At 35.6% G+C, this 27,770-nt stretch overlaps 1 protein-coding gene across 3 annotated transcripts in view; it reads left to right on the forward strand.

The window, feature by feature from the left end:
• Positions 1 to 26,508, forward strand: part of CCDC88A (coiled-coil domain containing 88A) — a gene marked incomplete at its 3' end in the record, with an annotated part of 138,616 nt that extends 112,108 nt beyond the window's left edge. Inside the window, exons 20-33 of one of the 3 annotated variants that reach the window (XM_080936042.1) lie at positions 796 to 1,073; positions 1,289 to 1,432; positions 4,131 to 4,317; positions 7,333 to 7,478; positions 11,700 to 11,792; positions 11,917 to 12,131; positions 15,467 to 15,550; positions 16,521 to 16,721; positions 17,422 to 17,493; positions 19,037 to 19,117; positions 21,039 to 21,307; positions 21,516 to 21,978; positions 25,519 to 25,618; positions 26,090 to 26,508. In XM_080936042.1, the coding sequence (XP_080792168.1) occupies positions 796 to 1,073; positions 1,289 to 1,432; positions 4,131 to 4,317; positions 7,333 to 7,478; positions 11,700 to 11,792; positions 11,917 to 12,131; positions 15,467 to 15,550; positions 16,521 to 16,721; positions 17,422 to 17,493; positions 19,037 to 19,117; positions 21,039 to 21,307; positions 21,516 to 21,978; positions 25,519 to 25,583 (2,298 nt within the window). Of the gene's footprint in view, positions 1 to 795; positions 1,074 to 1,288; positions 1,433 to 4,130; positions 4,318 to 7,332; positions 7,479 to 11,699; positions 11,793 to 11,916; positions 12,132 to 15,466; positions 15,551 to 16,520; positions 16,722 to 17,421; positions 17,494 to 19,036; positions 19,118 to 21,038; positions 21,308 to 21,515; positions 22,470 to 25,518; positions 25,619 to 26,089 lie in introns of those variants that run through there. The other 2 variants (XM_080936040.1, XM_080936041.1) reach the window with 2 other exon arrangements.
• Positions 26,509 to 27,770: the final 1,262 nt, after the last annotated feature.

Here is a 27,770-nt window from a genome sequence, read left to right on the forward strand (position 1 = left end):
AGATTTTGCTGAACTCATTTGATGCAATTCAAAGCATCCATCTCCAACTTAACAGGACCAGTGCCAGTGCCGGTTCATACAGAACAACCCAAGTGGAAGGAAGAGAAGAGACTGATTTGTCCTCTTAAAGTTTTTTTTCCAAGTGCCAAGTAAATCCTAATTTAGACTCTAGAGAGATCTTCCAAAAATAGTTTTTCAGGTCTAAAAATAGTTAAACAGGTAATGTTAATTCTTTGGGAAGCTAAAATCCATATTATGAATATGTCTACAGTGATTTTAATTAGAGCTTATTCAAATTAACATAACTTTTTGTTAAAAAGAGCAACACGTGGATTGGGGAGATACCTAGCTCAGTCATTACCAAGTAGAAGGACCTGAGTTCAATCAAGTTATAAAAGAAACCAGTCATGGTGGCAAATGCCTGTGATTCCAACACTGAGAAGCACAGACAGGTGCACTGAAGCTTACTTACTAGCCAGACTTGCTTTATGGTAAGTTCTAGGCTAGGAAGAGACCCTGTTAAAAATCCAGCCAGCAGTCAAGGATGTTTGCGGCTAAGCTTGATGCCTGGAATTCACTTCCTTGGAAGTGAATCCGGCAACTTGTCCTCTGGCTTCCACACTGGTACCACCACAGACATGAACTGTCTCTTGCTCACTCTCAAGAGCTCACTTAGTAATTTGAACTCCTAGGGCTATGCCTGCCTCTTCTTTTTAAATGCTGGGATTAAAGAAATGTACCACCATCTCTGGCAAATTTTTCATAAGCTTGTTAATAATAGATACATTCTTACAGGTTGAAAATTCTACTCTTAATTCACAAAGTACTTCACTTATGAACCAGAATGCACAGCTTCTAATCCAGCAGTCTTCCTTAGAAAATGAAAATGAATCCATTATGAAAGAGCGAGAAGACTTGAAATCTCTTTATGATGCTCTCATAAAAGATCATGAAAAGCTGGAACTTCTTCATGAACGGCAAGCTTCAGAGTATGAATCTCTGATCTCTAAACATGGCACCCTAAAGTCTGTCCACAAAAATCTTGAGGTGGAACATAAAGACCTTGAAGACCGGTAACTTTTATCTTACTGTGTTAATTTAAATCAAATTTCCTTTGGGTAGAATAATAAATTTCATATATTAGACCCATCTAAGATATAATTTATGGAAGGGATTTATATAAATTTACATGTGATTTTTGTTAAGAAATTTCTCATTTCTTTCTTTTATAAAGCATTTTTGTCAGAACTATTATAATCCAAATGTCTAACTCCTTTCCCCCTCTCAGTTACAATCAGTTATTAAAACAGAAAGGACAATTGGAAGATTTGGAAAAAATGATCAAAATGGAACAGGAAAAAATGCTGCTTGAAAGCAAAAACCATGAAATGGTAGCTGCAGAGTACAAGAAGCTTTGTGGTGAAAATGATAGGTAATGTTTTACTCATGTACTTTACTTTTCATGCCTTGTCTTTAGAGGGAGGTAAAGGTGTGTGTGTGTTAGTAATATGTTTCTATGCATGTTCATATGTACAGGTGCATATGTATACAACTCAACTTTTTAATTATCTTATCCCCCCTTTTAATTGGATATATTTTATTTACATTTTAAATGTTATCCCCTTTCCTGGTTTCCCCTCCATAAACCGCCTATCCCATTCCCCCTCCTCCTGCTTCTATGAGGGTGCTCCCCCACCCACCCCTCCTGCCTCTCTGCCCTGACATTCCCCGACACTGGGGCATCGAGCCTTGGCAGGACCAAGGGCTTCTCCTTCCACTGATGCCCAACAAGGCCATCCTTGCCCTTTTCTTTTCTAAAGTCACTAGAGTCTTGATACTCTGCAGTTTTGAATTTAGTTTTCTAAAGTTATTATAACTATCTAGCTATTCTGTTCTGAAGATGTTGAATTCAGGAAGCACATTACAATGGTAAAATAGACTCCTTTATAAAAAGGCTGCTGCATGGGTCCTGTGAGCTCGTGAAGACCGTACTGTGATATGTTACAGAACAGAATAAAAGGGTAACTTTATTACATACCAAACTTTGGAGAAGATATTTGCAATAAAGTTCTCATCTTGTAGCTGACCATTGCAGACATTTTAAAAATAGCTGTAATAATTCATGGACTTCAGCTGGGCTTCCCAGGCATCAAATTGTACATTTCTATGGAGCCCCCAGAAGAACAACCTGGCCAAGATGAAGAAGGAACCAATGTGATGATTTTGACCAAAGTAATGTCCCAGGCTTGGAATGCGTATTCTCAAGTAAAGTGTTTTCTATGTCTCTGGTCTGCTCTTGCCCAGCATTTATTGATTTATGTCTGTTTTTATGACATGAAAAAGCTTTGAAACTTACTAAAGTAAAAAGCAAGAGCTATTTACACATGTGCACACATACACATATGGTCTTATCTGATGACCAGTAATTCTGAATTGCCTGTTTAATCACAGTTAATCAAATTTTTTTTAATCACAAAGTTTCTTTCTTAGACTGTGTTGTCTTGTTTTTTTAGGAGATTTTTGGTTTAGGTGTGTATGTGGAGATGTAGGCATTTACGTGTTTGTGTGCAAATGTGTGTAATCGTAGAAGTAAGAGGTTGACATCAGATGTCTATCTAGCACTTCATTTTTCCCCATTTGTATGTGTGTGTGTGCGTGTAGTGTGCATGTTGTATATGCATGTTTTCATGAGTGAGATGATTATTGAGAGTGCATGTGGAGGTCCAAGGTGGATATTGAAAATCATACTTTAATACCCTTATACTTAACTTACTGAAATAAGAGCTCTCAAATCAAAACCAGGTTGATGATGGGCTCGCTTTACTGACAGCCATCGCACTAACTCATTTTAGCATTTGTGATAAATTAGACAACTCCATGCACTGTCTTTCTCTCTGATACCCATTCCTTGCGGAGTAATCAGTGAGAAATGTTTTGATTGTTGTAGGTGTTACTATGCCTTAGGTAGCTGTGTGAGTGATAATGCCCTTGTTCCTGGAGTTTTATCTATTGGTAGTACATTTGCTAGATATGTAAGGGATTTTCCATTTTTTCACTGTTTGTATTTTTTTTAAGATTTGATTTCTTAGAATTGTTATAAGTTAAGTTGAATTCTTTGAGAAATGAATTGAATAAACTATATTAGGCATTGTAACAAAGACCACCTAGACAAGAGTTGGCTTTTTTTACTGTGTTCCTTTTGTGGGCTCCTAATCTTAATGATATAAGATAAACTTGGCTGATTACATACAGTTTAATGGGCCAGATCCAGCTAACTTTATCTGTGGCATGACAGCTCCTAAACTTAAAAAAATCAATATTTTGAAGTTTTGGGGGAAAGCAGCATGCTACAGGGAATGCTTGTGATCTATGATGTCTGTTTTCTCTCTGGTTTAAAAAAAAAGTCTCTGACTCTGTTCTTGAAAATCAGTTAAGCCTTGTTTTGAAAGTAAATTGTGAAATAAAGAGAAATAGCTGTAGTGTGATTTTTATCAAGTGGTATGGGGAGATTACATAAATAATAATTTATAATAGCTGCAAAAGCTACATATGTATAATTTGTCTGATGCCCATGTTTTTCAATTTTTAGCCAGCATTTTGGTGTAGTGCTTAATACTGGGTTGATTGATTCACTTAATCTGATCTTTGTTTATATTTAATTTAGAACCTGAAATTCCCATGTGTCTTAGTTAGGGTTTCCATTGCTGTGAACAGACCATGACCAAGGCAATTCTTATAAGGACAACATTTAATTGAGGGTGGCTTACAGGTTCAGAGGTTCAGTCCATTATCAAGGCAGGAGCATGGCAGCTGGAGAATGAGCTAAGAGTGCTACATCTTCATCAAAAGGAAGACAGGAGCAGACTGCCCCTCAGTGACATATCTACTCCAACAAGGCCACACCTCCTAATTGTGCCACTACAAGCCTATTCAAACCACCACACCATGAAATCATAATTTAATTGTTTTTTTCCTTTTAATTAAATATAATTTTTTTAGAAAAACTTATTATTTGTTAATTAGAGACTAGAAAAATAATTTTAAATTCTCTAAATATGTCTGAATGATATTAACAGAATTTTCACATTGTGAAAACTATTGAAATATTTCTTAATGATTTCTAATTGTAGGTTAAATAATACATACAGCCAGCTTTTAAAAGAGACTGAAATTTTACAAATGGACCATAAAAATTTGAAAAGTGTTTTAAATAATTCTAAATTGGAACAAACAAGATTAGAAGCTGAATTTTCAAAGCTAAAGGAGCAGTATCAGCAGCTGGATATCACATCTACCAAGCTAAACAACCAGTGTGAGGTGAGTGTCAACAGAATAATCATTGTTTCTTCCTCTAGGTCAAGACATCCCTAAAAAGTAATGATTCATATCACAGTGGCAGCCCTGGTTGTAGACTTACTGGTTTATGTGAAAGAATTGGTCACACAAAACTGAAAGTCACAAGTAATTAAGGAAAACTATTTATTTCATTCTTTGTCATTAGTCATTAAAACTTATGCATCCAGATGTGTCTTGTTTATTGGAAACTGTTTTTGAACTTGTAGCATGAAATTGTAAATGAGTGGGATGGGACATTGGTTTGTAAGCATATATACTTAAATATCCAACAGAGCTCACAAGGTTTAAGGCATTCATTCTCAAAATCTCTACATCTTTATATAGTCAGGATTCTTCTGGAAAGATAGAGTACAGAATGTGATACTAAATCAAGTCCTTAAGCAAAAGCAAAAAAAATAGGTAGGATTCTAGAACTCAGAGAACTGCATACAGAAAATCAAGGTGCCTTAATTAAATAGAAATCTTACTCTTGTTTAGTAGTTGGCTACAGAAAGTATCCTTACCTTGTGTTTTCTCTGCTTTGCTATTCTCTTCCCCTTACCTCCTTCACACTGGCTTGATTTAGAGCAGAAAAGTCATTACAAGAGGATGGAGAAATAAAAGAGAATTAAGTGCAGTTTTTATTCATTATTTTTTGTTTATGGGAGTTTTGCCTTATATGCGTGGTGCCTGCAGAGACCAGAAGACATCAAATTGCCTGGAACTGAAGTTACAGATAGTTTTGAGCCACCAGCTGGGTATTAGAAATCAAACCTGGACTCTGTTGAGCCATCTCTTCACCCCCATTTTCTACAAATCTGCCACGTAATATTAATTTAGCAAACATGTACAATGTTGATAGTTGCTGCTTGGAGATGGTCTCATATTGTGTGTGTGTGTGTGTGTGTGTGTGTGTGTGTGTGTTCAGAAAAGTTTCTCTTGATTTTTTGAACCATTTGAAAAGTTTTAACTATTTACTTCTTTTTCCTTTTGGGCAAGGGTGGGCAGTGGTTATGAGGGATTGTTTGCTGATACCTCTGAGAGAGCACAGGATACACTACAAACAAGTAACATTTCTACTGGGAAGACTGACTTGATTTGGAAAAACAAATAAAACACCTGTCATGAATGTCATCAAAAATGAACCTTAAATAGCCTAAGGATGAAATACTGGTTTAGACGAATAGACCAATTTCTCAGGATTGGTGAGAAATTGAACTAGGGATTCTAAGAAATAAGACAGCTGAAATGAGTTTGGTAAAATAACATCACCTGGAAGGCTACTCAGCAAAAATTAGAGAGAATGCTGGCAGCTTGTCACAATTTGAATCAAATATTAGTACTTGGTTAGGTGTGACCTCATATAATAACACTTGGAGAAGGTAGAGATGTTAACCTGTTGTAAGAGGATAGGACTGAGAGGTAACCTCAGTAGGGAAGAATGGGAACTAGAAGCAGGGCAGAGTGTTTCTGAACTACACTTAATGCTCTCTTTCTTGGCATGGGCACTGGTCACCCAAACACATTGCCTGTGACAGTTGACGGAATTAGGTATATGCTTATTTTTTTCTCTTTTCTGACTGTGTCTCTCACCATAAGAATAAATAACAGTGGAACCTCCATGGGTAGTAACTGGTTTTTTGTTTGTTTATTTGTTTGTTTGTTTTGAAATGAAGCCCAGGAGTTAACTTCTGAATCTTTAATTGAAAGAGACTTGTAAGAGCAGTTTGGTCTATGGTCTTCTGCATTTTCTCTTCTTTGTTGTTTGTAATTTCCCATCTTCTAGCAGGTTCAAGTACACTGAGTGAGAACACACAGTGCTGCGCATGGAGCTACCTATTGTCCCTGTCTTAAAAACAAAGTAAAACGGTAGATAGGAAAAAAAAAATGAATGCATCCAGTTTTTGACAAGTCTACCATGTTTTAATTTTATAATTGTAAATAGACAAAACATGATACAGTATTGACACTTGTTGTGACTGCATGTTTACTTATATTCATAAGTACCATTCTTCCTGGTACTTTTGTCCTGCAGAAGGTAGGGAGCTTATTAGAGACTTGTGTTACTTGATTGTTATTTTTGCTTCTAACACAGATCTCTAGATTCTAGATCTGTTGAATCCTGATGCAGAGGTTCATAAATCTACCTTAAAAGAAATGATAACTTTTCACAATAATTCCTTTGAATTTTGTAAACATTGGCATATCAAATCAAATTGGTGTATCTTCAATTTCTGCTGATTTGTTTTTTAACAAAAAGTTTAGAGTAACTATTGGTATGTGTCTTAGAGTTTTATTGCTATAAAGAGACATTATGAGCACAGCATTTAATTGGGGGTGGCTTATAATTCTGAGGTTTATTACATTACCCACATGATGGGAATCATACCACCATGCAGAGAGCATGGTGCTGGAGAGGTAGCTGAGAGTTGTACATTTGATATATAGGGAGCAGAAAGTGGCATCAGCACATTGGCTGAGCAGCTTCTGAGACTTCAAGGCCTACCTCTGGTGACACACTTCCTTCAATAAGGCCAGACTTCCTAATAATGCCATTCCCAATGGGCCTATTGGGGCCATTTTTATTCAAATCACCACAGTACCTATCATTGGTTAAATTAGTTTATTCTCTTTGATCAAGCCAACCTAAACTATTCACAAACTTTTAAGCTTACTTGAAAACACTGCTTGGAAGAAGTATAAGCTGTATTAACTACAGTGTTACAACCAGGTTCTTTACCTAAGTTATTTAATCCTTGGAGTAATATTGGCAGGATAGGAGCTATCCTCTTGTATAGATTTAAGCTTTAACTAACCTGTTAAGCATTTATTACGTAGTCATTTAAATAGAAGATAAGATTTGAATGTAGCTTTGAACAGATCTGAAGATAGGAAAAAACTGATTTTGGAACTGTATTTATTTGATCCAATATTTGTAAGAATTAAGATACATGTTTATAACAAGTAATTTCAAAAATAATTTTTGTATCTAAACAGTTGCTCAGCCAACTTAAAGGAAATTTAGAGGAAGAAAATCGACATCTACTCGATCAGATTCAGACACTAATGCTACAGAACAGAACACTCCTGGAGCAAAATATGGAAAGCAAGGATCTCTTTCATGTTGAACAAAGACAGTACATGTAGGTACCTAATAAATTTTGTATTCTTTTTTCTTGTTCTTTTTTTTTTTTATTGGATATTCTCTGAATATACATTTCAAATGTTATCCCCTTCCCCCAATCCCATCTCCCCTCCCTCTCCCATTGCTTCCATGAAGGTCCTCCCTCTCCCAACCACCCTCTCCCACCTCAGCACATTGACATTCCCCTACACTGGGAAGACAAGCTTTCCCTGGACCAAGGGCCTCTCCTCCCATTGATGCCAGAGAATGTTATCCTCTGCTGCATATTCACCTGGGGCCATGGGTCTCTTCATGTGAACTCATTGGCTGGTGCTTTAGTCCCTGGGAGCTGTGGTGGGTTTAGTTATTTGATAATTTTGTTCTTCCCATGGGGTTGCAGACCCTTGCAGCTAACCATCAGACTGAATACGAGGATACCAATGAATGAGCTAGAGAAAGGACTGAAGTTAGCTGCAAGCATCCTCCTCTGTATCAATATGGGTCTGGCAGAGCTACTGGGGAGGCATCCATATCATGTTCCTGCCAGTAAGCACTTCTTGGCATCAGCAATAGAGCTTGGGTTTGGTGGCTGCATATAGGGTGTATCCCCAGGTGAGGCAGTCTTAGGATGATCTTTTCTCCAATCCCTGCTCCTCTGTTTGTCCCTTTATTTCTTCCCTTGAGTGTTCTCCCTTCTAAGAAGGACTGGGGCATATACCTTCTGGCCTTCCTTCTCTTTGAGCTTCATAAGTTCTGTGAATTGTTTCTTGGGTATTCAGCTTTTTGGGTTAGTACTCACTCAGTGCATACCATAAGTGTTCTTTTGTGACTGGGTTGCCTCACTTAAGTATTATGCATCTATGTTACTGCTATACCTAGTGTCAGAAAAAAAAAATCCATGCTCATTTTTCTTAATGATTTTACATCATTATTTCCATGTGTATTTGCTTTCCTTTTCTTATGAATGTGTTTATTTACTTCTTTTTTTTACTTACTCACTTTATGTCCCACTCACTGCCCCATTCCTGGTCACCCCTCCCACAGTCCTTCCTCCATTCCCCCTCCCCTTCTCCTCTGAGTGGTTGGTGGCTCCCTGGGTATCACCGGACTCTGGCACTTCAAATCTCTATGAGGCTAGGCACTTTCTCTCCCACTGAGGCAAGACAAAGCAGCCCAGCTAAAAGAACATATCCCACATAAAAGCAACAGCTTTTGGAATAGCTTCTGCTCCAGCCTCCCACATGAACACAAGGCTACACATCTGTTACATGTGTGTGGGGTGGGGGGGCAGTGTTTAGGTCTAGCTCGTGTATGTTCTTTCATTTGTGGTTCAGTCTCTGAGACCCCAAAAGTTCCAGACTAGTTGATTTTGTTGGTCTTCTGTGGCATTCCTGTCCCCTTAAGGTCTGCAATGCTTCTTCCTATTCTTCCATAAGAGTCCTGAAGCGCCATTGGCTGTGGGTGTCTGCATCAGGCTGAGTCAGCAAGTGTAACAGTATCATTAAAGCAAGGATCTCTTTTATGTTGAACAAAGACACAGTACATTTAGGTACCAAATAATTTTGTTTTCTTAAGTATTATGCACTAATGTTACTGCTATACCTAATGGCAGAAAAAAATCCATGCTCATTTTTCTTGATATTTTTACATCATTATTTCAGTATGTATTTTTTATTCAAATTTATCTTTCTGCTTGAGTGCATAAGACAAATTTCTGCTATAGTGGACTGTGTACAACTTGGATTGCCATTTGGGAGGGAGGACCCACTTAATTTTATAGTAATAAGCAAGTTAGTAAATTTGAAGCTCTATATAATCATTTGGAATTTAGCATCCTTATACTTTGTTCTTTTCAAACTATTGAGAAACAGCAACTTCTTTCTCATATAAGTAAGTAGTAGATCTCAGGGAGATCAGGGGACAGATTTTTGGATCTAAAGATTGTGAGTCCTTGCTTTTTTTTTTTTTTTTTTTTTTGCCAGTTTGTAAATTTGCTCCTTCTTGTCACCAGATACTAGTTTTCAGCTGGTTGAGGATCCTACCACAGTAGGGAAGAGCTGACTGGGAAAGGCCTTTTACAGGAGTGAGCATCAAAGAAGTAACTTTAGGAGGATATCCTGCCTTGAGAGGGATTTTCAAGTTTCTTATATTACAAACATTCTGCTAATAACTAAAATACTAACTGGAAAACATGTGGGTCCTGCCCTAAAAGACTTTATTATGAATAAGATGCGTACTTATAGTCTCAGCATTTTAACAGACTGGGGTGGAAAACCTGCTTGGACTTACAAGTTCCAGTATAATGTGAATAAGAGGGCTGTCATATAAGTCAGGCATGGTGGCCTTTGCCTTGCACCACCCCAGCACTCTCATGATAGTCAGGTCAGGAGGTCTTGCTCATGGTTGGCTACAGTGGGAATCAAGATCAACCTGGTCTACATCAGACACTGTCTCAGAAAATAAAAAGACCCCATCTAATATAAAGCAAAAGTCAGAAATGTAGTATATATTTAAATGTAATGATTACATAATGAAATATATTTTAAGGGCTATAGAATGTAGTAAATACTAGGCTACCTATGTCTGGGAGATGTATAAATGGATTTTCAAAGATGAGACTTGAGTAATCTGAGGCTTAAAAGTGCTGTGGAGACTGATTTGAGGTAGTGTATTGGGCCAGGAAAGCGCCAGTGCAGAGACATGGAAATGTGGTAAAAGTATATTGTTATGATATAAGACCTAAAAAGCATTCTTTGTAGAACCAAGTAAAGAAATGGAAGCAATAAAGAAGTGGCCTAACCATGAAGATGCAGTTTACAAACATTTTCTATGCTATAAAATGAAGCTGAGACTAAATTACAAGAGAGATACAATACAAAAATTGTCTGGCTTATTGATAAGGTATACCTGTGCAGAGAGAGGAGATCTAAAAAGGGTCAGATTTGGGCCCAGCAGCTCAGTGGGCAGCTTTTTCTGTCATGCTATGATTTACCTTCACAAAATTCTTCCCTTTCTTTAACCCAATAAGGTAAGATGTTCTCTGATACAACACAAATACCCAGATGTTGACATTGAGCCTCTGTGCCTTCTATAAAGAGCTATCTGCTGCTCCCAGGGTAATTTTTAAGGATTAAATGATGTTTGACCTTGATGCAAGACAGAGCACATAAAAGTAGGGTGCATACAATGTCTTCTATAGCATTAAATTATTGCAGAATTTAGGGTGGTGGACATCTGTACTCATATACAAGTGTTTCATGGAACAAAGAATTCATATGAACTTTTAAGATAAATGCAGAATTGCAAAGAAATCTCACTTGTAACTGGCCAACTTGTTCTACATCTTCAGTTTTTAAGGGATATGTATTCTCTGACTGCCATAAGATATTTGAAGTTAAGAAATTCCACGCAAATGTAACATTCTTGATACTTCAGATTCCTGCGCCTTGTGCAGAGGAGAGCCTGCTTGTCTTAGTCCCAACTTTCACCATCAGTTCATTTCCAGATTTCAGAGATTTTTGGTCCTATATGTTTGGCATTCAGATATTCTCTATTTTGACTCATTGAAATTAAGCTACAAATAACCACCTTAAATGTCAAGGCATTTCTAACTGTCTGTCCTGTGGTTCTCAAAGGAGTGACAGCAAACAAGTATTCATAAACGTAGTGGTTTGTAATGACAGTTTATCACATATGGGGAGAATTGTACTGGGAGCTGTGGTCCTCTGCAGTCTTATTCTCAACTATCAGACTTCCATAAGTGTCAAGTCCAGACATTAACTCTGTAACTTTTAAGCAGCATCTGTTCATAGAGCATCTTCTGTAGTACATTTAAAGAAGAAATATGGAAGAAGCTTATTGTTACTTCTTTTTTTTTTTTTATTAGCTACTCTCTGTATTTACATTTGAAATGTTATCCATTTCCCCCACTGCGCTCCCATCCCCCCTCCCCCTCCACTTGTCTTTACAAAGGTGCACTTGATCCTAATCACCCTCTCCACCCCACTGCCTTGGCATTCCACTGCATTGGAAAAATGTGCCCTCCCTGGACCAAAGGCCTGTTCTCACATTGATACCAGATACTGCTATCTTCAGCTACATATGCAACTAGAGCTATAGGTCTCTCATTTATCAATAATGGTTTCTGTGTTTGTTTATGTTCTGGGAAGAAGTAAGGAAATAGTCATAAAGTCATTGGATAAAATATGCATATTCTAAAATATAATTTTCATTTTTATAGTGATAAATTAAATGAATTGAGACGTCAGAAAGAAAAATTAGAAGAGAAAATTATGGATCAATACAAATTTTATGACCCATCTCCTCCTAGAAGGTACCACTAATTGTATTTTAAGGATCTGTTTTAAAGAAAACGTTATCTGTAGTATTATTAAGGCTTATAATATTATGAGGATTATTGTTGAACTTTATACTACGAATTCTTTTAATTCTATTAGGAGAGGCAACTGGATTACTCTAAAAATGAGAAAATTGATAAAGTCCAAGAAGGATATTAACCGGGAACGTCAGAAATCTCTAACACTAACACCCACCCGCTCAGACTCCAGTGAAGGATTTCTTCAGCTACCCCATCAAGACAGTCAAGACAGCTCTTCAGTAGGGTCAAACTCTTTAGAAGATGGCCAAACCCTGGGGACAAAGAAGAGCAGCAGTGAGTGCTTAAGTGCCTTAAACAGATTATTGATTTAGATTTCTCTTTTAAAGAAGACAATTTCTAACAGTCTTTTAACTTGATGTTTATGAAATTAATTGCAAACTACAATAGTGTACATCTAGATAGAGATAACCACCATTATGCTAGTAAGGTAAAATATGGTAAAAAGAACATTCAAATAAGAGCTTGGCTACATCTTCTCCTCCAGTAGGCAAGCCTTTTCTGTTTATACTTCACAGAGTAATTAATTGTAAAGATAAGAAATAAGAATAAGATTTCATTTCATTAATACTCAAAATAAGGTATTTTACAATGAGCTTTTTACTAATATTCTTTCATAGTGTAAAATTGGAACAAAGTTATATTATGGAAGTAAAAATACTAATTTGAAGAGGTATTACAGAATTATTTAAAGATAGCTTAAGTCTCAAAAATTATTGATAGATACTTGCTGAAGTTTTGGTTAAAATGCAATAAAGATGGGGAAATGTAAATATAGAAACTTAAGATTTAGTTTTTATTAGACTTGGAAGTCTCACAAAATATGCCTGATATAATTTATAGACTTTTTAGTTCATTTACAAGTATGTGTCTTAGCAAAATGGAAAGACTAAAGTAAGAGCCTGAAAAAGTACATGTTTTAGGAAAGAAAGAAAACAATTCATTATTAAGCTTTTGAAGATGTCTACAGAGTTGTTTATTTGTATTCTCATAAATTACTTGAAAACTATATACTTTGATCACACCACTATCAGTGTTGCTAAGTTATAAACATACACATGTAGCCAGGTGTGGTGATGCATACCTGTAATGTTAGTGCTGGCGAGAGTTCAAGGCCAGCTGGCTACATACAACCCTCTTTCTAACAAACAAACTCCACTATTCTTTTGAAATAAAAAGTAAGCAAAGGCAGCCTGTGCTTCCCTAAGGGGTTGCCTGTCTATGTAGCTCTCAAAATACTAAAAAAAAAAAAAAAAAAAAAAACTGGTACAACATTATAGCCTTGACTAAATTATCTCTGAAAGGAGGATGTATTTGCATCTGTAGCATATCATTTACAGAACACTTTTAGCAGCCTAGATAGTCAATGAGTAGAAAAAATACAGATACATATACACTATACTTCTAATAGTCTATAGACTATATAATTCTTTAGCCTCACATAGGATGATTATTATGGGATCTTTTTCCATCTAGCTCTGTGTCCACCTAATTGATAAATACTGGTGTGGAAAGATCATCAAGTTTTTCTTTACAGGTGGCTAATAAGTCATTTTTTTCTTTTACCTTTAAACACTATCTGTCATCCTATTAAGAAAATGTGTATCCTTAATTATTTTAAGTTTAGTTTAGACACACATACACACAAACACACGCAGTCATTTTTTTATGTCATTCTGTTTGTCTAAAGTTTAAGTCATTCTTTCTTACTTCATCCTTGAACATTCAGGATAAAAATCAGAAGAAAACAATATTCTCCTTTCCTACAGTTGTCCAACTTTAGATTTTGTTTTTAAATAAACACAAAACTCAACAATACTAGTGTTGCCTTAATCTAAGTATGCTTCAGGAAAAGAACACTATATGTCTCCAAATATAATTGCCATGAGAAGAATCGCATTCCTGGCAATTTTTAAATTTTTTTTATCCTGCCTATTTTGGAAGGATGTCTGTCTGTCATGTCAGTAAAGCAGTCTTTGAAAAACAGCTGAAAACAGAAAAAGGAAAAAAAAGAAAAGTATCTACATATGACATGTGCATGCTGCAGCCATTCAGCTTTGTGTTAGAGAAGTGTCCATCTTTACGTTGTTTCAATTCATTCCTGTTTTCTCATTGAGAATAGCTGTGTTTACCAAGCATGAAAAGATATATCAAACTAAAAAGCTTAAATGAGTCTTGACTCTTCCTTACAGCAGTCAATCAAGTGGAAAGCTAATTTTAGCTTGCACATCTTTCAATGGATACTTACTAATTTATCCAAAAAAGCTTTGATTATTTTATTATTTACATACTGATGACAACCTTCTGAGAAAGAACAGTTATTAAGGTTGTGTATAATATGTTTTCATGTTGTTGCCTAAATGTATAAATTTTTATGTTAAGTCATACTAAGATATAGCTTAGTTTTTATTCTAATAATGCCTCTACTTGAGCATTAATCCTTTAATCCACATTGTTTTTATGGAGTGCTTCTTTTTTTTTATATAAATCCACCCTATGGGCCCTTCAAAATATGTGCCCTTTTAAATTTGTTGTTTATTATTATGTTGTGTACAAAAATGTTTTGCTTGCCCTTATGTCTGGTATCACATGCATGCGTGCTGCCTTCGGAAGCCAAAAGAGGGCATTGTACACCCTGGAACTGGAACTACAGACAGTTGTGAGCTGCCATGTGGGTGCTGGGAATCAAACCTGGGTTCTCTGGAAGAGCTGCAGTAGTCAGAAATGCTGAGCCATCTCTCCAGGCCCCACACGGCTTTAAAGGTTCATTGTGCTTGCTTTGGGTTCATTTTTTGTTAGCTGTCTCAGAACTTAGTGCTAACACTTATTGCTGATGTCAAACTATTCTTTTTTCCTCCTTCTCTCAACCAACTTTTTGAAAAATGAGCTTAATATACTTGCTGCTTAACCTTTAGGAAGATTTGTTGAAAGAGTGTGTATTTCCACAATACTGCTAAACAATGCACTAGATTCTAGTAAAGTCAGTGTTTCCTTTATTAAATACTAGGAATCTAACAAAAAAATCTAAGATTTTTTTTTAGTTTATTTGCTTTATATATCTGACCACCATAATTTTTGATATATGTGTATTACCTGTATGTAAATATACGTATAGATATACACATACATATTATTAAAATTCTCCAGTGTGATATGGATTTTCCTAACTTTATTTTTAAAGAAAGCTTTAACTTAAAATGTTTTTTTTTTAAATAGATGCCTGTGAATCTTGTAGGACTCATCCTTTATAGTATAAGCCAACCATAGCCTAATTTTAAAAGTTTACTTCTACAATTTAACTAGGGAATTTGGTTTCTCCCTAAGTAATTGTCATCAGTTCCTGTTTTCATAGGACTGACTATAGCCAGTGCTCTCAGAATACATGTTCCTCATCATTGTCTTCAGTGCTTTCCAAGTATTTACAGTACCAGGGTGCATGCTTCCTGTTTCACTGCCCTCAGCAGCATGAGGGGATTAGCTGTAATTTAGCAACATAGCTGAGACCAACATTCATTCCTGTCCTTAATTTCAACATTTAACTCCCATCTGTTCTTTTTCCTTTTTTCTTTCATTTCCCTGTTTCTGTTTTTCCTCATGCTCTGACATTAAAGTGGTTGCACTGAAAAGACTGCCCTTTTTGAGGAACAGACCGAAGGATAAAGACAAAATGAAGGCCTGCTACCGTCGTTCCATGTGTAAGACTTTATGACAGCTCAGCTTCTTTCCAATGACTACACTGGCTTCCATCACTAATTTCTCACTAACTTTCTCTGGACTGTACTAATTTCCTATTTTTCAAAGTGCAGTCTTCCTTTAATATGAGGAGCTGGAAGAATATTTTTTCAAAGAAGGCATTGAATTTGCATTATATGTATACTGCTTGTACATATATATGCATATGTTTAGTAATACATGCAATATACTTGTAAATGTCCAGTGCTTTCTTAAAACTGGCAAAAACAAACAAACTTAATTTTATATGCCATACAGAATTTTACCCAAAGAAGTTTACTTAAGGAAAAATATAACAAACCCTTTAGCATGAGGAACTTATTTATCCTTAATGAACCTAATTAATTAAATAAATAAATGAATAAAGTGACCTATAACCCTTGAAAATGTTTGTCATTTTTTATGTGATAATCTTGGCTTTTTCTTCTGAAGTGATACGGGTAATGACATAATGTTACTTTGAGTATTTCTTTCAGGTTTTTATTTATTGGTAAATTTACTTGATTTTTAAAGATGAAGATTTTATTCAGTAACCTGCTCTGACCAAGGACTCTTTCATTTTCAATAATGAAACTGTAAAATTGCTCTCCATCTTATTCCATTCCATTGTTGTCACGACAGAGCTGCATTATGAAGGCTTCTAATTACTTTTCACACCATAGCACAGAAGCATGGCAATGGCACATAGTAAAGTCCCTTTCTGTCCTTTAAAGGCTGGGGGGAAAGGGGGTGGAAAAGTATTAACACTTGTCAATCAGCCTTTGGCCTCATTCCATTCAGCTGAAAGCATGTCATTATTCCAATGGCCTCAGAGCTAGTCTTGGGCCCATTTGCATTAATCCATAGACAAAACCAGATCATTTATAATACAAAATAGAAATAAGAGCCAGTGCATTAACCATGCTGATTCATTTGCTCTCATTTGCATCCCAGCCATGAATGACCTGGTGCAGTCCATGGTCCTAGCAGGACAGTGGACAGGTAGCACTGAAAATTTGGAGGTCCCTGATGATATTTCAACGGGTAAAAGGAGAAAAGAATTGGGAGCTATGGCCTTCTCTACTACAGCCATCAACTTTTCAACTGTCAACTCTTCTGCAGCCTTCCGATCCAAGCAGTTGGTTAATAATAAAGGTATAGGCCGCCTGCTGTTTGCACTGTGGTGTGTAACTATTGGCGATGGGAGTTTTAATCTGACTTCCCTGTGTGCTTCTATCTCTCCCAAACAACCTGAAATAATTATCAAGCCATGATATAAATTTGACTTTGGAAAAATGTCATTTCTTTTCTAGACCTCCTCATGCAATAAACGTATGAACTTACAGGAAATGAAGAATATCAGATAAAGAGTGGAAAAGAGGCTAGGTGGTGGCACACACCTTTAATCCTAGTGTTTAGGAGGCAGAGGCAGGCAGATCTCTGAGTCTGAGGCCAGCCTGGTCTACAACGTGAGTCCTAGGACAGCCAAGGCCACACAGAAAAACGCTGTGTCAAAAAAAAAAAAAAAAAAAGTGGAAAAGAGGAGGGAATGGTATGTTTCTTTTTCAAAACCCCAAAGCACAACTTAAGAGAGCTACAAAGACAACACTGATTCTTGCTTTGCTTTGCAGTGTCATGGGGGGAGATTATTTCATTGCTTCTGGTGTTGTCTGAAACAAGTCATTTCTCATCAGAACTACAATTTTTTTCTAGTTCCCGTTTCTGCTGACTGTATGAATACATTAAATCAAGATGTATTGTGTGTGACTGAAAGTTTCTATATTCTGTATAAATATTTATAACTTAATTGTTTTAGTACAAAATATATTTATATCCATTTTACTGTTTCATGTAGATACCACATCCATTGAAGACGTAAGTCCACAAGGTGTTAGTGATGATTCTAGTACGGGATCAAGAGTTCATGGTAAGCAATGAGCATAACTTAGACGGCATATAAAGTTCTGAATGGACCTGCTGAGACTCTTGTATTGAATAGGTGAATGTGGCGTTGCTTCACTTATTTCTCCCAAACTCATACTGTAATTTTTCCATTTAATATTATTGTTTCATTTGAGTATTCTCTTTTAACTAAGGTCATTTACAAAGTATATCTAAATAATGTCTAGGGGTAATTTTGCTACCACTGTCATAAAACATTAATTAATTGTTGCATTTTACCCTTAGGTTTTATTTTGATGAAGAATGAATACAAAAAACTAAACTTTCTACAGTATTAGAGTATTTTAGATTTTTAAATTCCTATTTGAAAAATTGTACTTTTAACAAATTAAATTATTACAAATAGATAACATGCACAAAAAACTTAATTAGCAAGTAAATTTTTAAGAAATATCATAGAGCAGTATTGGCTGTACAGCTTCTATAGTCCAGAGAAGAATAAGATGTATGAGGCTAAATAGATAACTCGGCAGTTTAAGAGTTCACACTGCTCTTGCAGAGGACCCATGTTCAGTACCCAGCATCCATATTAACTGTCTAACAACGGTCTATAACTCTAAATTCAGGGGACCTGACACCCTCTTCTGGCCTCTATAGTCACTGCTTTCACTCACATGCACAAACCCATTTATATACACATAATTTTAAAAAGAAAAAGAAACCAGCTGGTGGCTCAGCAGTTACAGGCACTTGCCTTGGAAGCTCAGAAACCGAAGTGCAGACCACAGAATTCATGTAAATGTGGATGGAGAGAAAACTCCACAAAATTGTCCTCTGCTGAACAGGCATTTGTGCACATGATGATAATAATTTTAAGAGTGTTTTTAATACATAGGATGCTAGGGACTAGAGAGATGGCTCAGCAGTTAATTTGCTACTCTTGCAGAAGGAACTGAAGTCAGTTCCCAGCACCACATGGTGGCCTACAACCATTTACGACTCCAGTTCCAGAGGATCTAATGCCCTTTTCTGAATTTTGAGGGCATCAGGCACAGATATGGTACATATACATATATATACACACAGGAAAATATGTATATGCATAAAATTAAACCTTTAAAGAATTGATTAAAAAACAATGTGTGTGTCTGTGTGATGTTAACAGTGCAGATAAGATAGTCACATTCCTGCACTTTATGGCTCTTGGAAGCATGGGGGTTCCTTACTTAATGTGTAGCATTTGGTGGACACGAGGGGAGCATGTCATTTTATTAAATTGTGGTTTTCATCTCCAGAAATCATATTCAGATGGAAATATGATCTCTTCCTTCTTCTCTTTTACTATTTTAATTTCAACTGTTTTCCCAGAAGTGCTAAGTTCCAAAATATCTCACTGAACTATCTCAAAATGTTTTTGCTTTCTAATATGTATGATTCCCTCTCTGTGAGCATGCCCAGGCTGAGAGAGTGTGCATGATTGTTTCCTCAGTGCATTCTGTGACCAGAATGTAGAATTCAGTGCTCTCAGATGAAGTTTCATTACACTGTCTCCTGATTTTTTCATTTAGCTTCAAGACCAACCAGCCTTGATAGTGGCAGAACATCCGCTAGCAATAGCAATAATAATGCTTCTCTCCATGAAATCAAAGGTATGCTGTAGGTACAATAATTGACATACTCCATCTGGTTCCTGTATTGTTTACAAGTGGAAGGGTAGAGTGCAGCTCAGGGTAGAGTACCTTGTTTTTAGTATGAACAAGGCCTTGCCTGAGGTTAGCTCCAGAACCAGAGAGGAAAAAGTTGAAAATGGGATGATCTTTCTGGTGATGAAGTGCAAAATGCAACTTGTCTGTTTGAAACATAGTTCCTGGAGTACTCACACTTGTACATTGGCATACAGATGTGTTTCATGTATGCAAATGTAAAATCAGGAGCAGTTATTTTGGTTTCAGTTCTTCCTTTTCACAGATAAAATATAAGTATCCATAGGTCCTTAATTTAAGTGACATTTTGTGCTTGACATCTAAATGGTTGTTCTTAAATTTTTTTCATGATGCATGTACATTACACGTATTACTTGTATTTTAGTAATGCTGTTACCTTAGTTTGTCCATATAAGAAACAGTAGTGTGTTTGTATGTATGTGTGTATGTCACATAAAAAGTATATGGACACATACATTGCTCGTATAAAGAATTACGCCAAGATTGTTTTCTTTTTGTGTTTCAGTGTGTAGTCCAATGTAAGGTTTTTAAGTAATAGCTGTAATATATTTCTCTAAAATATATTATTGCATTTTTACAGACTCTGGGCTTGTTAAGCACTACTATAGCTGATCTCTGAACTCTAAAACTGTATAATTATATTGAATGCACTTGCTCTATTGCTTTTGGATTATAACATTATCTCACTCATTTTTAATTAATTTTATAACTTTAGTACAGTGATCTGAAATACATGATTTTGTGAGGAATTGATTGTGCTCGCTTCAGCACACTTTGGAATGATACAGAGGAGAATTGGTTTTTTGTTTTATAAATCATTGGATTAAAAAAATATATAATGTGAAGCTATGAAAAATTATGATTTAAAAATATTGGTTCTGAAAAATAACCACTTTACACAAATTCTTCTATGATCCCTTACTCTTTGTAACTGAATCATTTTCTGTCAGTTTACTGTTAATCAGTCCTTATAAAGGAATGGTGAACATTTTTAGGAACTTTGTTCTAGAACTAATGTCTGTTCTATTATAAATCAACCTTGAGTAAAATTTTCAAGGTTATGTGGTAGCAATACCAATAGTGGATATTAGAAAATTGAGATACTGAGGAGAGAGTAAGCCAAGCATGGTGACACATGCTTGTAATCCTAGCATCTGGGATGGTGAAACAGGAGAATTCCCAAGTTTTAGTATAGCCTTGCCTACATACCAAGATCCAAACCAGCCTAGGCTATACCATGAAACTCTGTCTGAAATAATGTTTCATTTTTTTCTGGGACTTGTCTAATTATTTCATGTCTCCTTTCAACTTTCCCTTTATGTATGGTTTGTAGAGGTTTTTTTTAAAGACATTTTCAGGGATTTTCATTAGTATGAAATCTTTGAATAAGTAATTGAATTGAGACTTCATAGAGACAAAGAATTTAAGTGCTTTTTTGCATTTAAATGTTTTGGCTTTAACATTCTGTAATAATTTAAAATATTTCCTTATCCAAATTGAATTATTTTAAAGTTATTTTAACCTGAATTGTTGTTGATTCCTTGCTTTATTCATTTGCTTAGTCTTCAATCTATCAAATGATTGTTTTATGTGAAACACTTTAGGATTTGATGTTGGTGATAAAAATACATTTTTACTCTATTAGAACTTAAAATATTTGTCAGTTTAATAAAAGCAGAAAAGGAGCTCTGGTATTCACTTGTTAGACTGAGGAACAAGTAACACAGCTTACCTAAGCATGTGTAAGATGAACTTTAAAGTCAGTGTGGCTAGAAACCTGCTAACAAATACTATGTAATATTGTCTCATTTCTATTATTGAAGTTTCAACACGTTTACTCCAAAAGCAGGTGCAGTTAATATCCAAAGCAGGCCACAAAGTCACAGCAGTGGAGATTTCAGTCTGCTTCATGACCATGAGACTTGGTCTAGCAGTGGCAGCAGTCCAATTCAGTATTTGAAAAGACAGACCAGGTCAAGCCCTATGCTCCAGCACAGAATGTCTGAAACAGTAGAGAGTCGAGCCCATCACAAGAGGAAAGCTGGCTCCCCAGGAAGTGAAGTTGTTACTCTACAACAGTTTTTGGAAGAAAGCAACAAGCTTACCTCAATACAGGTTAGTTCTTTATATAGTAAACTTGATTTAAATGAGCAACACTAGTTAAATGCTTTGTGACTGAACCTTGAGGGGTGGGGGGGATGTCAGTTATAGAGTAATAATTAAGATATAACACCAACTCTGTAGTATGTAGTCCAGTTTATCTGGAGACTCTAAACATGGCTATCCTCTTGTCCATAACCTGCATTGTTTTGTCTTTTAACAGTTGAAGTCCTCGAGTCAAGAGAATCTTTTAGATGAAGTAATGAAAAGTTTGTCTGTCTCTTCTGACTTTCTGGGTAAAGACAAGCCAGTTAGCTGTACCCTGGCCAGGTCAGTAAGTGGAAAAACTCCAGGGGACTTCTATGATAGACGGACAACTAAACCTGAATTTTTGAGAACTGGTCCTCAAAAGACTGAAGATGCCTACTCCATCAGCTCTGCAGGGAAACCTACACCAAGCACTCAAGGAAAGATAAAACTAGTAAAAGAAACCTCTGTGTCAAGACAATCAAAAGATAGCAATCCTTATGCCACTTTACCTCGTGCAAGCAGTGTGATCTCTACTGCTGAAGGAACAAATCGAAGGACGAGCATCCATGATTTTTTGAGTAAGGACAGTAAACTGCCTGTGTCGGTTGAGTCAGCACCACCTGCTGGCGGCAGCAGCAGCAGCACTGCAGCATCTAGTGAGTACCATTTACAGCAGTGGTCCTCTGACATGCCGACACATTCTGAAGACACATCTGAGTCTGTTTATACCCATGCTAGAAATTCAAGTTCAGGAAGGCCATGTTTTCTAAACCAAACTTTTTCCACTGTTAAAATGTCTAATGATACATATGGAATAGCAGGTAATGATAGTTATGGGGCATTTACTGTGGTTCATTCATCTCAGCCATTTCTATCCCTGAACACAGAATTGGTTAGTAACATAAGTGGGTTACCTCCCAAGTCACTCACTAGAATAACTGACCAGACCTTTGCCTCTTTGGATAAAGCTGCACAGAAAGATAACAAGCAGTTTTCTGATAGTCAGAACCCCAGGCACAGAGTGCCACAGTCCTCTGCAGATAGCAGTCTCCTCATTCCTAAATGCCTCTACCCTAAGGACACAGACGTTGCACTATCAGTTTCAGAGGATAGTCAAACTGTTTGGTATGAATATGGTTGTATTTGATCAAAACTGCATAATATGTTAATATTCATTAGGGTCATATTTTAAGATGATTACACAGAGTTCAGTTGTATAAAAAAAGCATGTATATAAACATGAATGTGTAACCATACCAAAGTCTGCATGAAATAGTAATTACATTGTGCATTTTTGCATGCCTTTAAAACCCCACCCACAGTCCTCTTTCACGTCTTTTTAATACTTGATAAAGATGATAGAGATAGTCTGATGTTATGGAGCATGTCAAAGTAGCTGCATGGTCTGCCATCAAGAAAACCTATCCAAGTCATTGTTTGGCTGCTTCTAAAAATCGTGTTCATTCGCTCTTCCTGCTGCCTGTGCCCCTCCCCCCCTGCTTATTTCCTGAGTGTGCACTTCATGCTGCACATGTATAGTATTAGTAAGGGAAATGTTTGTGAAATGGTACTTTTGTCACTTAATCATGTTATCTGTCTGTCCTGCTCTCTTTTCAAGGAAATAATTAGTAGTTCAACTTAATTTGAACTAATGCTTATATTTATAAAACATTGTTTAAGTTTAAAAGTTTATTCATCAAAGTGTTATTCCTAGAATTTCCCATCAAGTTTAAATGTGATTTACACAGTGAGTAGGAGTGTTTGTATTATAATTCTCTTCTTGGTGCTGTTCTTTTTCTGATAAATACAATAGCTTAATTACTCCCCTTTAAGATGACTATTTTTTTGGAATCCTTTAACACAAAAAATTTTTCCAGTTATTTTTTTTACATATGAATTAAAGAGAAATAAACCAAGTTACTTATTACCTTGGGGATTTGTATTTTTACTTCAATTCAGAAGACTAGCAAGATTTTTAAATGATGAAAAATATATAACTTCTATCGTTAATTTACTGCTAAATTGAATATGTAAATAATGCAAACTTTTAAAAAATTTGCATTATGTTAGAATATAAAATTAGGATATGTGAGCATAAAAATTAAAAATGTACTATGTAGTCTTTATTCTAAAATCTGTTGTATTCAAAACATAGTCTTGCCTGGTGCAAGCCTTTAATTCTGGCACTCTGGAGGCATCAGAGGGTGCATCTCTGAGTTCCAGGACAGCCAAGGATATGTAGTGGGACCCTGTCTCTAAAAGTTCAAACAAAAAGAAAACAAAACAAACAAAAATAGTCTTTAGCTCCCCATGCTCCAAGACAATCCACACAAGATAGAAATAATATCCATGAACATGAATTGCAATTTCATATAGTTTTAAATTATCTTTCTGTGTTCATATCATTCCATACCAAATCAGCTTCAATCTCTCAGTATTAAAAAAAAAAACTATATTATTTCTGCAGGATATTATGCTGTTTCAGGGATGTTTTTGTAATTTTGATTCAGTCTAAATATTATTGATAATAACTCAGCCTTGGTAGGCCCTATAAGTGACCCTATGAGTGAAGGAATTATTGTCTGTGTACTTAAAACCTCATTAGCTGTTATTGTTAACATGGGATGAAAGGGAAAACCTTCAGTCTTTGCTTAACTAAATTTTTACCCTTTGTGAAAATCTCTTCTTTTGTGCGTACCCAGGAATCCTTTACGGGTAGACACTTTTGTTTATATTGCTGACCATGTGTTTCTTATTCTTAAAATAGTTTTGATACAAGTAATCAGATGAACACAAGCAGTATTTTATATATTTTAGTACCAACTAATATGCTTTCTGCATGGATATATTGTTACCTTATACCATGATTCTTTTGTCAGTCGGTCTTAATAGTAATGCTTCAGACATTTCTGTGCTATTTCCCTTTGGTTCATAGCCTACTAATAAATAGTCAGCACAGCTGAGACCTGTGCAGTGTGTGAAAGAAATGCTTTGCTTAGCTTTGGACATCATAAAGCTGACCTTATACTTTTTAAACTTAAAGTGTTGCTAATTTTGTTAATTCAAAATATATTTTAAATTATGTATTTTATAAAAACTATATTTTATTTATGAAAACAAAATTGAAATATCTTCTCTCTAACATCTAAAGGATATACTGCATGTACGAAAGGTAAATACTATGTCCATATTTCCTGTGAGCTGTTTAAGATTGATGTAGAATTCTTCCAAGTACGTCACATACTGTGTAGTGTGTTTTACCATAACACTAATATTTCACCTTCTCAGCAGTAGGGAGGAAACACAGCCTTAGTAATCATGGAACTAGTGTTTCCCAAAAGATTTTTATGTCATCTTTAAACATGAAGCAGCTATAACCACTTCTGAAGGAACTCTCCCTCCGCTTCCACACAAGCATCAGGTTAACTGAGTGCTGGCTGAACAAATGCTTGTCTTGGTGAGCCTGAGTACCCTAAAAGGAGAGTTGGCTTTCAGAGGACATGGCAGAATATTTCCTTTGGGTGTGCTTGTTGCTCATTTTAGGATAAATGTATCTCTTTGAACCAAATAGTATGTTTGACTTTCTATTTTGGAATACTAGAAGTTATTTCATTCCATACCAGCTAGTAAAGTGATAAAATTAAAAAAAAAAGCAGCAGCAGCTGTGAGTGACTAAGCAGCTGCACTTGCCCTGAGATATCTCCGTGATCTGTTTATAAATAATAAAGCTGACAGTTTTTTAAAGCTCCTGGCCTTCTATAGATTATATCAATATGATTACTGTAATGTTTGAGCAGAATAATTTAAACCAATCTAAATAGCTTTAAATTATGCCATAGCCCCAGTATTCACAGTAAAGAATGCCAGTGTAGATGCTTTCTAGTGTTGTATTGCAAGACTTTTTTAACTTGAAATTATGTGACAGCCATTAACATGTTACTATATTATCAGAATTTAGTAAGTATACACTGGATGGGGGAAAAGCAAACTTATATTTATATAAAATAGTTACACATTCATAACTATATTGCTTATGGCTTTAAAAAATAGGCTTCAGGTAAAATGTCTGCCAGATTAATAACTTTCCAAGTTTCAAATTCCTCTTTTTCCTACTCAGTAAGAGTTTTTTAGTTTATCTTCATGAATTGTGTTATTGAACTTTTGAGTAAATAACATGAACTACTTTTCTCCCACAGATGTGAACAAAGTACAAGAAAACAGAAATTCAAAAAGCAGGTCTAGGGAGCAACAAAGCTCCTAATTCAGTGACCCACTGCATGACATGTGGGCCGAGGGGTGAGTTTCCTGCTTGAATCATAAATGAGATCAGTCTCATTTGTACAGACTAACAGAATTAAGTATCATAACAAGTGCACACTGCACTAACAGATTACATTTTGCTTGCTAGATCCACTGACTTTCCCTCCTGCTTAATTAGTAAAGATTAGTGGCTGCCATAGGTTTTTCCCTGTCTAATTGGGTAGCAAGCCTTTAAAAAGTATTTTCTCTCAACTGAAATTTAATTTTAGCAGTAAATAATCTGAAATCTTTCTTGTGGTTACAACGTCTTAAGCAACTGGTAAGAATGCACTAAATACCTGTCTCACAAAGAGCAGCTCAGATGTTTACCTCTTGCTTTCTGTCACTCTCATTTCCCTATAAACACCTGTGCATGTTCTTACAGTAGCTCCCTGTAGTTTATATTCCTCCTGTCTTCAAGCTATTCTTACATTTTCTTTCTTCTTTCTGTCTTTCAACAAAATACAGAGAGAAAAGTGTCCTTCAGTTTCTCAGTGTGAAGACTTTATTTCTGAAGTAACAAGACACCTAGCAACTATAGGAACTATTAAAGACAGTGAGGAGATTTTAACACATCCCTTCGTGACTAGAGCAGGCGAGAGATATAAACTCCATTCTTCCTTGAATCAAGGAGCACTACTGGATTCAACTGCCAAAAGGTTTAGAAGGTTTTAGGACCCTGTACAGTGCACTAAGCTCTACTGAATAAAGGACATTCTCTCTAAGGACCAAGTGTTTTAAGGTCAAGTATTGTGAGAACAGCCTACTTCTTTGAACATGTTTATTAATTTATCCATATTTCCTTACTGCTTCTGCTAAGTGTTATCCAAAAGCTACCCATTTATATTTAGTTGTATAAATCTAAATTAAGTGCTGTAGTATTTTGTGGAATGTACTATATATATACATATATATATATATATCAAGATGCAGAGAAAATTGTTCTGGCATGTCAACCTTTTTTTTATTAGCAGACTGCATGTGTTGGTACGCTGGGTTTTGTTTTTGTTTCTAGAGCCAATTGTTTGGATGCGCTGCAAAGGAAATGCAATTCATAAAATATACAGTAATTTCCATAATGAAATATAAGAATTAAAAAATTATATATTAATCTTATCACTTTCCCTGATAAGCTGCACTAGGTATTCACAAATGGATCCAAGATAAAAATCATTTTTCTGAAACTTTTTTTAGTGAGATGGTTTTCCAGCAAATAGCATTTACAAGATAAGTGATTATGTTTTTAACTCATTTCCCTTCTTTACTATTGGGTTATATGTGTGGGTTTTTTTTTTTTTAATGTGAGAGCTGATTATTGCTTAAGAAGTTTTTTATGGCAAAATAATGTAAATAATTTCTATGATCTACATTTTTCCGGAACTCATTTACTATTAAGGTTGTCATTTATTACTAAGAATTTTTCTGCTTTTGTCCTTTATAATATTATCTTAACTTGATAAATATTATAGGTAATCTTGAAATATTTGTATGTGTTTGTTACCTTAAACATTTGAAAGAAGCACAAAAAAGTAGATTTAGTTAACCCAGAGAAACACCAGTTTTTTAGTAGTAGCAATTTTATATCACAGTTTTATTTTCTTATGAATTCATAAAAACACATTGCTACTCATTAAGGCAAGTTCATTATTTAACATAAAAACCAGAATAATCTTTTGAAATGAAAAAATACTATTTTTATTTTAACAGTACACTTCTTAAGCTCTTATTACCAGCTCTAGAGAACGTTTTGGAATAATTATGCATTCCCTAATGTGTGTTTTTACAAACTGTGTGTCATCACTAACCCAGTAGCCATGACAGAAGTCTCTTTTCTTTGCACCCCCTCTCCTCCTCCTTTTGTTTCTCTCTCTCCCCCATTCTCTGTAAGAGGTCACTAGCAGGTTGTGTTTATAGTGACCTTTGGAAAGACCGTCAATAAAAAAGACAAAAAATGGTTAGTTGCTCAGAAATTAAAAGTTAGAGAACTTGGATTTATTTAACTCAGTGCTGCCAGAAAATAATGCTATAAAATTAAATTACTTTGGAACTCTTGAATGAAAGGTGCTATTTAAATGTAAATACAACAGATTTTTTTTTTACTGACACACTACACATACTAAAAAAATCTATTCTCTAGACTTTGAAATCT

The sequence above is a fragment of the Micromys minutus genome (genome assembly GCF_963924665.1).
Source record: "Micromys minutus genome assembly, chromosome: 1".
In the NCBI taxonomy this organism is placed as follows: Eukaryota; Metazoa; Chordata; class Mammalia; order Rodentia; family Muridae; genus Micromys; species Micromys minutus.